Here is a 13758-nt window from a genome sequence, read left to right on the forward strand (position 1 = left end):
CCTTTTGAGGATACGTAAGGCATAATCCGCCATGTGGGCCAAAGTTCCAGTTCTCAAATCTGCGGTTGTGCTTGGTTGAGGGGCAGTTTCAGGCAAATCCACGTCACTTGTGTCCCTCAAAAAACCAGAACCCGGCCTTGCCGCGCCACCAATTTCCAGTGGCCCCGGAAAAGCTTCCTCATTAAAAATATAATCATCCCCATCATCCTCCTCGTCCTCCTCCTCCTCCTCTTCGCCCGCTACCTCGTCCTGTACACTGCCCTGGCCAGACAATGGCTGACTGTCATCAAGGCTTTCCTCTTCCTCAGCTGCAGACGCCTGATCCTTTATGTGCGTCAAACTTTGCATCAGCAGACGCATTAGGGGGATGCTCATGCTTATTATGGCGTTGTCTGCACTAACCAGCCGTGTGCATTCCTCAAAACACTGAAGGACTTGGCACATGTCTTGAATCTTCGACCACTGCACACCTGACAACTCCATGTCTGCCATCCTACTGCCTGCCCGTGTATGTGTATCCTCCCACAAAAACATAACAGCCCGCCTCTGTTCACACAGTCTCTGAAGCATGTGCAGTGTTGAGTTCCACCTTGTTGCAACGTCTATGATTAGGCGATGCTGGGGAAGGTTCAAAGAACGCTGATAGGTCTGCATACGGCTGGAGTGTACGGGCGAACGGCGGATATGTGAGCAAAGTCCACGCACTTTGAGGAGCAGGTCGGATAACCCCGGATAACTTTTCAGGAAGCACTGCACCACCAGGTTTAAGGTGTGAGCCAGGCAAGAAATGTGTTTCAGTTGGGAAAGGGAGATGGCAGCCATGAAATTCCTTCCATTATCACTCACTACCTTGCCTGCCTCAAGATCTACAGTGTTCAGCCACGACTGCGTTTCTTTCTGCAAGAACTCGGACAGAACTTCCGCGGTGTGTCTGTTGTCGCCCAAACACTTCATAGCCAATACAGCCTGCTGACGTTTGCCAGTAGCTGCCCCATAATGGGAGACCTGGTGTGCAACAGTGGCAGCTGCGGATGGAGTGGTTGTGCGACTGCGGTCTGTGGACGAGCTCTCGCTTCTGCTGGAGGACGAAGAGGTGGAGGAGGGGGTGCGAACGGCTACAGCCAATTGTTTCCTAGACCGTGGGCTAGGCAGAACTGTCCCAAACTTGCTGTCCCCTGTGGACCCTGCATCCACCACATTTACCCAGTGTGCCGTGATGGACACATAACGTCCCTGGCCATGCCTACTGGTCCATGCATCTGTTGTCAGGTGCACCTTTGTGCTCACAGATTGCCTGAGTGCATGGACGATGCGCTCTTTAACATGCTGGTGGAGGGCTGGGATGGCTTTTCTGGAAAAAAAGTGTCGACTGGGTAGCTCGTAGCGTGGTACAGCGTAGTCCATCAGGGCTTTGAAAGCTTCGCTTTCAACTAACCGGTAGGGCATCATCTCTAACGAGATTAGTCTAGCTATGTGTGCGTTCAAACCCTGTGTAAGCGGATGCGAGGCTAAGTACTTCCTTTTTCTAACCATAGTCTCATGTAGGGTGAGCTGGACTGTAGAGCTGGAGATCGTGGAACTAGCGGGGGTGCCGGTGGACATGGCAGACTGAGAGACGGTGGGAGATGGTATTGTTGCCACCGGTGCCCTAGATGCAGTGTTTCCTACTACGAAACTGGTGATTCCCTGACCCTGACTGCATTGGCCTGGCAAAGAAACCTGCACAGATACTGCAGGTGGTGCGGAAAATGGTGGCCCTACACTGCCGGAAGGGATGTTGCGTTGCTGACTAGCTTCATTGGCCGAGGGTGCTACAACCTTAAGGGACGTTTGGTAGTTAGTCCAGGCATGCAAATGCATGGTGGTTAAATGTCTATGCATGCAACTTGTATTGAGACTTTTCAGATTCTGTCCTCTGCTTAAGGTATGAAACCAGGAGAACTATGAGTCAAAATAGGCCAAAAGGTAATCTAGAATAATTTTATTAGAAAATGTAATCAAAAAACAAATAAGATCATGTACCATATAAGTGACATCATGTGATAATACCGTGAGTACATCAAGAACCCAAGATCACAGAACAGGATACTGAAAGGTATATAAAACGTAATGCAATGCACACAAGTGCAATTAACATGCCATAAACAAATGTACCAAAATGAAGACAGATTGTGGCAAATTATAGCTAATTCAAATGTATAATACCAGTACTATTACCCACATAGCTGTCATCAAATAGCGTACAAATGCAAGTGCTGGATAAGGATTAGTTACCCATGATAGTCGTGACAGGTCCTGTCCCGGTCCGAGGTGCTACCCCAATGCGCGTTTCGTGTCAAATGAATCCCGCTTCCTCAGGACGCCCCCTGAGGAAACGGGATTCATTTGACGCGAAACGCGCGTTGGGGTAGCACCTCGGACCGGGACAGGACCTGTCACGACTATCATGGGTAACTAATCCTTATCCAGCACTTGCATTTGTACGCTATTTGATGACAGCTATGTGGGTAATAGTACCGGTATTATACATTTGAATTAGCTATAATTTGCCACAATCTGTCTTCATTTTGGTACATTTGTTTATGGCATGTTAATTGCACTTGTGTGCATTGCATTACGTTTTATATACCTTTCAGTATCCTGTTCTGTGATCTTGGGTTCTTGATGTACTCACGGTATTATCACATGATGTCACTTATATGGTACATGATCTTATTTGTTTTTTGATTACATTTTCTAATAAAATTATTCTAGATTACCTTTTGGCCTATTTTGACTCATAGTTCTCCTGGTTTCATATGATTATTATTAGAGTCGCCTTTTTATTAATTTTTGGTTGTTATTTATAACTGATGTTCGGTTGGTACCTCTGCTTAAGGTAGTTGAACATTTTTGACAGATGAATTTGCGCTGATCAATTGGATGTTGTTTAAAAAAATGCCAGACTGCACTCTTTCTAGCATCGGATACCTTTTCAGGCATTGCAGACTGAGCTTTAACCGGATGGCCACGCTGTCCTCCAACAGGTTTTGGCTTTGCCACTCGTTTTGGGCAAGATACGGGCCCGGCAGATGGAACCTGTTGCGATGTTGATGCCTGCTGCGGCCCCTCCTCCTCCGCTTCAGAACTGCTGCCGCCTGCACCCTGTTCCCCCAATGGCTGCCAATCGGGGTCAAGAACTGGGTCATCTATTACCTCTTCTTGTAGCTCGTGTGCAACTTCGTCTGTGTCACCGTGTCGGTCGGTGGTATAGCGTTCGTGATGGGGCAACATAGTCTCATCAGGGTCTGATTCTTGATCAGCACCCTGCGAGGGCAATGTTGTGGTCTGAGTCAAAGGACCAGCATAGTAGTCTGGCTGTGGCTGTGCATCAGTGCACTCCATGTCAGATTCAACTTGTAATGGGCATGGACTGTTAACTGCTTCACTTTCTAAGCCAGGGACGGTATGTGTAAAGAGCTCCATGGAGTAACCCGTTGTGTCGCCTGCTGCATTCTTCTCTGTTGTTGTTTTTGCTGAAGAGGACAAGGAAGCGACTTGTCCCTGACCGTGAACATCCACTAACGACGCGCTGCTTTGACATTTACCAGTTTCACGAGAGGAGGCAAAAGAGCTAGAGGCTGAGTCAGCAAGATAAGCCAAAACTTGCTCTTGCTGCTCCGGCTTTAAAAGCGGTTTTCCTACTCCCAGAAAAGGGAGCGTTCGAGGCCTTGTGTAGCCAGACGACGAACCTGGCTCCACAGCTCCAGACTTAGGTGCAATATTTTTTTTCCCACGACCAGCTGATGCTCCACCACTACCACTACCCTCATTACCAGCTGACAATGAACGCCCCCGGCCACGACCTCTTCCACCATACTTCCTCATTGTTTTAAAAACGTAAACAAACTAACGGTATTTGTTGCTGTCACACAAATTACACGGTGAGCTATAACTTCAGTATGATTTAGCTACCCCTTTACAGGTGAGTGAGACCACAACGAAAATCAGGCACAATGTTACACACTCTGTTGTTGGTGGCAACAAATGAGAGAGATGCCACACACGCAGGACTGTCACTGAAGCACAAATGTAAATATTAATCTCCCACTGATTTGATTTTTTTTTTTTTTCAGGGAGACTTTAGGAAAAAAAAATAATAGAATAAAATGATTTTTTCAGGAAGAATTTAGAAACCAAATAAAATAAAATGATTTTTTCAGGGAGAATTTAGAATAGAAATAAAACAAAAAAAGGCTTTCTATGGCCCACTGAGTGAGAGATGACGCACACAGGAGTCAGGAGTGGCACACAAGCCCAGAGGCCAATATTTATCTCCCACTGATTGATGTAGTGATTTTTTCAGGTAGATTTTGGAACCCAAATCAAGCTAAAAAAAATAATAGGCTTTCTATGGCCCACAATTGGAGAGAGAGAGAGAGAGAGATGGCACACCCAGGAGTCAAGACTGGCACACAAGCAGAAAGGGCAATATTAATCTCCCACTGATTTGTTTTTTTTTTTTTTTTTCAGGGAGACTTTAGGAAAAAAAAAATAGAATAAAATGATTTTTTCAGGAAGAATTTAGAAACCAAATAAAATAAAATGATTTTTTCAGGGAGAATTTAGAAAAGAAATAAAACAAAAAAAGGCTTTCTATGGCCCACTGAGTGAGAGATGACGCACACAGGAGTCAGGAGTGGCACACAAGCCCAGAGGCCAATATTTATCTCCCACTGATTGATGTAGTGATTTTTTCAGGTAGATTTTGGAACCCAAATCAAGCTAAAAAAATAATAGGCTTTCTATGGCCCACAATTGGAGAGAGAGAGAGAGAGATGGCACACCCAGGAGTCAAGACTGGCACACAAGCAGAAAGGGCAATATTAATCTCCCACTGATTTGTTTTTTTTGTTTTTTTTTTTCAGGGAGACTTTAGGAAAAAAAAAAATAGAATAAAATGATTTTTTCAGGAAGAATTTAGAAACCAAAGAAAATAAAATGATTTTTTCAGGGAGAATTTAGAAAACAAATAAAACAAAAAAAGGCTTTCTATGGCCCACTGAGTGAGAGATGACGCACACAGGAGTCAGGAGTGGCACACAAGCCCAGAGGCCAATATTTATCTCCCACTTTTTTTTTTTTGTTCCAGGGAAAATTTATAAACCCAATAAAAAAAATAATAAATAGGCTTTCTATGGCCCACTATCTGAGAGACAGAGAGAGATGGCACGCTTAGGACTGGCACACAAGCCCAAAGGCCAATATTAATCTCCCTTTTTTTTAAGGGAGAATTTATAAAACCAAAAATAAATAAATAAATAGGCTTTCTATGGCCCACTATTTGTGAGAGAGATGGCACGCTCAGGACTGGCACACAAGCCCAGAGGCCAATATTAATCTCCCACTTTTTTTTTTTTTTCCAGGGAAAATTTATAAACCCATTAAAAAAAAAATAAATAAATAGGTTTTCTATGGCCCACTATCTGAGAGAGAGAGATGGCACGCTTAGGACTGGCACACAAGCCCAAAGGCCAATATTAATCTCCCACTGATTGATTTATTGATTTTTTCAGGTAGAATTTAGAACCCAAATAAAGCAAAAAAAAAAAAAAAGGCCTTTCTATGGCCCACTGAGTGAGTGATGATGCACACAGGAGTCAGGAGTGGCACACAAGCCCTGAGGCCAATATTTTTCTCCCACTGATTGATGTAGTGATTTTTTTCAGGTAGATTTTAGAACCAAAATCAAGCAAAAAAATAAATAGGCTTTCTATGGCCCACTGAGTGAGTGATGATGCACACAGGAGTCAAGAGTGGCACACAAGCCCTGAGGCCAATATTTTTCTCCCACTGATTGATGTAGTGATTTTTTCAGGTAGATTTTATAACCCAAATCAAGCAAAAAAATAAATAGGCTTTCTATGGCCCACTGAGTGAGAGATGACACAGACAGGGATGGCACTCTAGCAGAAATGTCAATCTTAATCTCCCACAAAAAAAAAAAAAAAAACAGGGAGTGTCCTTCAATTACTATCTCCCTGCAGTAATCTCAGCCAGGTATGGCAGGCAGCAATAAGGAGTGGACTGATGCACAAATTAAATAAAAAGTGTGTACAAACCAAAAAGATAGCTGTGCAGAAAGGAAGGAACAAGAGGATTTGTGCTTTGAAAAAAGCAGTTGGTTTGCACAGCGGCGTACACACAGCAATGCAGCTATCAGGGAGCCTTCTAGGGCAGCCCAATGAGCTACAGCGCTGAGGGAGAAAAAAAAAATGTAGCTTCCACTGTCCCTGCACACCGAAGGTGGTGTTGGGCAGTGGAAATCGCTACAGCACAAGCGGTTTGGTGGTTAATGGACCCTGCCTAACGCTATCCCTGCTTCTGACGAAGCGGCAGCAACCTCTCCCTAAGCTCAGATCAGCAGCAGTAACATGGCGGTCGGCGGGAACGCCCCTTTATAGCCCCTGTGACGCCGCAGACAGCAAGCCAATCACTGCAATGCCCTTCTCTAAGATGGTGGGGACCAGGACCTATGTCATCACGCTGCCCACACTCTGCGTTTACCTTCATTGGCTGAGAAATGGCGCTTTTCGCGTCATTGAAACGCGACTTTGGCGCGAAAGTCGCGTACCGCATGGCCGACCCCGCACAGGGGTCGGATCGGGTTTCATGAAACCCGACTTTGCCAAAAGTCGGCGACTTTTGAAAATGAACGACCCGTTTCGCTCAACCCTACTCCAGAGGCCATATTCACACCAAATCTTAACACCCAGGAAACTCCTCAAATGGAGGGAGAAAACTATTCTTAACATCCAGTTCATGTATTGTACAAACCAGGACTACGAAGAGGAGGAGAGTTTGTGAAAACCTCGGTTACAGGAAGCAGAAAGGGGACTCGGCAATACCGGACTGTCATCCCATGTAGGGAAACAGAAATAAAAACAAGGGTTTCGTCATTCAGCAAAGAGAGTGACGTCCATGACGTGGTAGAAGGCAGCAGAAGATCGGCAATGGATGACATGACTGGTGATGTGACCTGTGAATATGATTGGCACTGGTGGCGGCTACTGTAATCTCCAAAGATTGTGAAAATGAAGTAGAAGTAGAAAGGACTTTTCTGCAGCTTCTGGTCCAGCGCCGTCCTTTGTGTATCCAAGAAAACCAGACATTGTAAAAGTTAACAAAAATCAGATATTATCTCAGGTGGAGCCGAGCCCCATGACCGGCCGTACATAATCTGACACAAGGAAACGGCCATTGCTAGTAAGCGCTTATGGACAAGATGACATTTCACCCACTAGAAGGGACACATTGATGATAACAGGCCAGTGTAAAAACCTACCATTAATTGTTTAATTAGTTCATATTTTATAAAACGAGGATTTAACTACTGTACTATTTTTCTTAAACACTTCATAAATGACATGTTTAGTGATATAGTAGGAAAAAATTGTTACATGTTTAAATAGGTGGTAAAAATATTGGTTATTTTAATCTTGTTTTTAACATATAATTAGGATGAGACTGTATTTGGAAAATCAGACTTGAGGATATGACCACCTTTTTTCTTTTGGCTTGTTCAATGAATTCAGGTTGAAAATGCTGAGCAAGTTGTGTTATGATGATTAAGATGTATTTATTCTGGCACTTCGGGATTTGTTTTTTGTGTTTCTTTATTGTTACATATAAATGTTGACTTCACTACGTTGTAATTTGAAAAGAAAAAGGGAAGAAACTCACACAAACATAAAATCAGATGATTCAAGGCTTAAGAAAAAATACAAATTTGATAGGTCTCAAGTTGAATCCCTGTGCAAATATAAACAAGAACACAAGTAACACACATGCATGTTTTCACAATTTTGCATCAAAATTTTTGAATTTGATTTCTCCAAAACAAAATATCAAGAAACATAGTCTTGTGACATGTCAAATGAAAGCTGGTACCGTTCTGAGAACAATAATGCCTCTGCCACCTCTTTATCTTAATTCTAGCCCGAGATATGATAAAAAATGTAAAGCCTTACCAGGCCAAAATCTGCACTTTTTCAAAACTTTAAAAATCTGTATAAAATTAACTGATGAAGAAAAAAAATTCTAAACTTTTAATTTATAATTAACTAAAGTAGTACTTCATAAAAACAAAAAATAAAAAAAATCTAAAGACATCAGGTAAAAAAAATATTCATATTTGGATCACTTGATATGGAATGACCCAAAGGCAACAATTCTGCAGCCCATTTTGAAAATATAGATGCAAAATAGTTATTTAGATTTTACGAGTAGCTTTTATCCCAAGTGGGTTATAAATAAATCATACTAGCAATATTGGCATATTCATAAAAATTGTACACATGATGACTTTAGTCATGAATCTCATATTTTTACAGAGGAGATTCCAAGAGAAAGGATACATGTGTTCAGCATATATGTGTGTATGTATGTGTTCTTTGTATACATATGTGTGATATATTTCTGATTTATTTTGCTATCACTTTGGCCATCTTATGTGCTTGGAAGATTTTGTATACTCTTTCGTATCTGATGAGAGCGGGTTTGATAACTATGTTATTGAGCATTAGGATGGTTATTTGTCAGCTTTACCAGTCTTCCACCATCTTGCTTATGCATGCACATAATGTTACCAGGAGGTTAGTAATGATTTGCAATGTAATGTAAACTTCTACATTTGCACTATTTATCCTATACAACCCTTTAGTGGCTTCCTTCATGTTTCTAATAATTTTATATTATGATGTTCTTTTTATTAATTAAAAATAAGTCTTAGATCAATTTGCATATAAATTTGTTGCCTGTATTGTTTTTTTTATTGAATACTGATGTATGTATAATATATAGTGTTTGTGTCACTTGTGATATGCATAGTATGTGTTCAGTAGTACATTTCTAAATGCCAGCAGCCCAGACGTGAGTTCATAGATGTAAATATGTCAATAATCACCCCAGCGAACAGAAGGATGATCATATTTCGGGTAAATGTATTATTTATGCTGGAAAAAAAATCATTCTCGGCAGCACATTGATTGTTGGAAACAGGATATATGCTGCCGAAAACATGATACTATATGGGGACAGAATGATTTATTAGTGGTTGATCTACACCCATCATTCTCGCTTAATGGTCAGAAATCAGCATGTGTAAATGCACCCTAAATGTTTCCATATAATGATATAATATGTTAGAATTTGGGGCCCCACTTTATCTACCACCGACCCTGCTGGCAATACGGTAGTTTATATCACAGTAACTGACCATAAGTATACTATAATGTATATATTACAATCTATTTTGTCATAATTTCTTTGTTGATAAAATCCAAGTACCGTAATACTTTCTATTTTTGTGAATACCATACCTGTTCTTTCTTTCTGTTGAATATCAGGTCATTTTCATTTAATATTTCCCCTTAGTCTAGGTTATTTTAAGCATGAACAGTACAGTGATAAGATTTTTTTCTATTGCTTAGTGGAACATTAATTTTAAGTTTTATTAAATATTAATTTTACCATTATGTAAAAGTTTTTACACTTTTGAAAAGTGAAAGTTTTGTCAACCTTGTCTTTTTGATAGTAGCAGTCTCTTAACCCAAATCCTTAATTCCAAGACCAACACTAAGTGCCACTGACATATTTTCTAAGTTGGTCAAATCTTATTAGCTCTACAAACAATATATTAATGGTATTATGAATGACCCATAGTTATGTGCTTTGTAATGGTAAAAGGTTAGTAAGATTTAAATGGAGCCTCTCAGACCAATCCCTCTAAGGGAAAATATCTCAATACATACACCATCTAATGGAATATTTAATCACTCTGGAGGTATATGCAGATACAATATTGTAGTGCCCGAAAAACACTATGAATCTACTAAATAATAGCACAGCCAGCTCTATAACGTAAGCTTCAAGCATATAAACTGCCTATGAGTGTTTAAGGGCCCAAGGTAATTACCTACAGTCATGGCCAAAAGTATTGACACCCCTGCAATTCTGTCAGATAATACTCATTTTCATTCTGAAAATGATTGCAAACACAAATTATTTGGTATTATTATCTTCATTTAATTTTGTCTTAAATGAAAAAACACAAAGAGAATGAAGCAAAAAGCAAAACATTGATCATTTCACACAAAACTCCAAAAATGGGCCAGACAAAAGTATTGGCACCCTCAGCCTAATACTTGGTTGCACAGCCTTTAGCCAAAATAACTGCAACCAACCGCTTCCGGTAACCATCAATGAGTTTCTTACAATGCTCTGCTGGACTTTTAGACCATTCTCTTTGGCAAACTGCTCCAGGTCCCTGATATTTGAAGGGTGCCTTCTCCAAACTGCCATTTTTAGATCTCTCCACAGGTGTTCTATGGGATTCAGGTCTGGACTCATTGCTGGCCACCTTAGAAGTCTCCAGTGCTTTCTCTCAAACCATTTTCTAGAGCTTTTTGAAGTGTGTTTTGGGTCATTGTCCTGATGGAAGACCCATGACCTCTGAGGGAGACCCAGCTTTCTCACACTGGGCCCTACATTATGCTGCAAAATTTGTTGGTAGTCTTCAGACTTTCATAATGCCATGCACACGGTCAAGCAGTCCAATGCCAGAGGCAGCAAAGCAACCCCAAAACATCAGGGAACCTCCACTATGTTTGACTGTAGGGATCGTGTTCTTTTCTTTGAATGCCTCTTTTTTTTTCTCCTGTAAACTCTATGTTGATGCCTTTGCCCAAAAAGCTCTACTTTTGTCTCATCTGACCAGAGAACATTCGTCCAAAACAATTTAGGCTTTTTCAGGTAAGTTTTGGCAAACTCCAGCCTGACTTTTATATGTGTCGGGGTAAGAAGTGTGGTCTTCCTGGGTCTCCCACCATACAGTCCCTTTTCATTCAGATGCCGACGGATAGTACGGGTTGACACTTTGTACCCTCGGACTGCAGGGCAGCTTGAACTTGTTTGGATGTTAGTCGAGGTTCTTTATCCAACATCCGCACAATCTTGCGTTGAAATCTCTTGTCAATTTTTCTTTTCAATCCACATCTAGGGAGGTTAGCCACAGTTAAATGGGCTTTAAACTTCTTGATGACACTGCGCACGGTAGACACAGGAACATTCAGGTCTTTGGAGATGGACTTGTAGCCTTGAGATTGCTCATGCTTCCTCACAATTTGGTTTCTCAAGTCCTCAGACAGATCTTTGGTCTTCTTTCTTTTCTCCATGCTCAATGTGGTACACACAAGGACACAGGACAGCGGTTGAGTCAACTTTACTCCATGTCAACTGGCTGCAAGTGTGATTTAGTTATTGCCAACACCTGTTAGGTCCCACAGGTAAGTTATAGGTGCTGTTAATTACACAAATTAGAAAAGCATCACATGATTTTTCGAACAGTGCCAATAGTTTTGTCCACCCCCTTTTTTATGTTTGGTGTGGAATTATATCCAATTTGGCTTTAGGACAATTCTTTTTGTGTTTTTTCATTTAAGATAAATTAAATGAAGATAATAATACCAAATAATTTGTGTTTGTAATCATTTTCAGGAAGAAAATGAGTATTATCTGACATAATTGCAGGGGTGTCAATACTTTTGGCTATGACTGTATTTGCATGTGTCATGATCCATAGGCTGTAGCAGAACAATTGCAATAGGCCCATGATTTTGACTGTAGCATTACGTGGTCTTGATGTTTTTAAAGTTTATGTTTTTCTTGGTCTTTTTGAACAGGTCTCAAGACATTTGATCTGCATAGAGGAGGAATTGAAACTTTGATGGTAGCAGTGGATCAAAAAAGAAATATTAATTTACAGTGGAAGAAGCACAGTTATCCATATGTTGCAAGTCACAGTTACATGGTCAAAGATGATGCTTATGTCCATGAGCAGATAGATCGACTAGCAGGAGGTTCCAATTATGTGATTGTCATTTGTTTGGGTCAGCACTTCAGACCTTTCCCAGTCCAACTTTTTATTAGAAGAGTTATTCTGGTGCAAAAATCTTTGATTCGACTCTTTTTGAGGAGTCCCGATACCAAAGTCATCATCAAAACTGAAAATACAAGAAATGATGATCTTAGTTCAGAGAGATTCAGTGACTTCTATGGGTATATCCACAACCTGATTTTGAAAGAGGTCTTCAGAAGTCTTCCTGTTGCCGTGGTTGATGCTTGGGATATGACTGTTGCTCACAATACACATAATGTTCATCCTCCAGAACATGTAGTCAAGAGCCAGGTAGAATTGCTCCTTACATACATTTGTTAATTTTACTAGTAAAAAATCAATTTATTTTCTATTCTATTCTACGTCACATCTTGAATTTGCAATCCTATAATTAAGGCCACTAGGTTGTTGTGATAGTTTGAAAATTCCTCAAAAGTTCTGACTAGAAAGAAAAGATTACTTAAAAAGGTTCTCAACTACCCTAACTCAGTAACTGCATTTGCCATAAATGCCTAAGGATAATGTCCCGGAGATCCTCATATACTTTTCTGCCAATTTTAATATTGTTTTATACCTTTTCAGCTTCACTTCCTGTCACTTGTAACCAGCTCTGATACTCGCAGCCATCACTTCTTCATCAGGATCCTTTACTCCCACCTAACTACAAGCCACTTTATTGCTTCTGCTGGGCTACAAGCCAGCAGTGAGTACAGCCCCTGCAAATCTACCTTAACCCCTCTCACTCCTCCCCCAGCTTCACACATACAACCTCAGCATAATGTCCTGACCTACATTGCATAGGAGTAAAGATGAGCGGATCGATCAGCAGAGAATCAAATTTGACTCGAATTTAATAAAAAAACAGAGTTCCACGTGAATTTGAACAATCTGCAATTTGATGTGTGAGGATGGGCGAAAAAAAATGCCCAATGCCATTCTACACAGGCTACACTCAGAGAGAGGGCTAATAGCATCAAGCATAACAATGAATTATTCCCCTAATGCATTGCAGCAATCCGATCACGTGGTATAGCACAGCCAATCAGAGTGGTTTTCACAGGTAATATAAAACATAGGAGTTGACCAAGGAATGACATTTTATACTTGCACTGTGTAGGGGTAGGAGCTCACAGAGTACACGGCATAAGGCCTTATTGACACGTCAGCATCTGATCAGTATTTTGTCAGGTGTTGGTATGCCAAAACCAGGAGTCGAACTTACAGAGAAAAACTATAGCTGAAAATTAAAACCTGTTCGGAATTTTGAAGACACTCCTGGTTTAGGTATACAAATACTGATGAAGTACTGATCAAAAATACTAATATGTAATTAAAACCTAAGGAACAGAAAAAGGCCTAAATCAATTGTTATAGTACCTCAGGGTTGATGTACTAGATTGAAAATGTGAGTGATAGTCTCAGTCTGTGAATAGAAATCCAAGATTTAAGTGGTATACAGTGAACTGTTATAGGGTCTCACCATCACCACTGTGACTGTGAATTACTATATCTGTGATATATAACAGCAACAGTGCCTTAAACTCTGAGTGATAAAGCCAATTTTTTCTGACCATTGTCATTTTATGTGGCAATGACTCTGGAATGTTTCTATGTATAATAATAATTGTTTTTTCGTGATGCATTATATTTTGCTAGTGTTAAATTTAGGTTGAAAAGCTTTTAGTTTGTGGGGAAAATTACTAACACTTTATGAAGTATAGGTGGCAAATTTGCATAATTAAAATGTTATGAGAACTTAGAAAAAATTGCAAATGAGTATATCCTTAAAAGCAGATTGTCATACTACACAAAATGATTAAAGG

The 13758-nt window shown here is 40.6% G+C and overlaps 1 protein-coding gene across 1 annotated transcript in view; it reads left to right on the forward strand.

Moving 5' to 3' along the window:
• Positions 1-12256, forward strand: part of LOC138664647 (NXPE family member 4-like) — a 405114-nt gene extending 392858 nt beyond the window's left edge. Inside the window, exon 6 of the mRNA XM_069751533.1 lies at positions 11721-12256. Within this exon, the coding sequence (XP_069607634.1) occupies positions 11721-12256 (536 nt within the window). The remainder of the gene's footprint in view (positions 1-11720) is intronic.
• Positions 12257-13758: the final 1502 nt, after the last annotated feature.

The sequence above is a fragment of the Ranitomeya imitator genome, chromosome 2 (genome assembly GCF_032444005.1).
Source record: "Ranitomeya imitator isolate aRanImi1 chromosome 2, aRanImi1.pri, whole genome shotgun sequence".
In the NCBI taxonomy this organism is placed as follows: domain Eukaryota; kingdom Metazoa; phylum Chordata; class Amphibia; order Anura; family Dendrobatidae; genus Ranitomeya; species Ranitomeya imitator.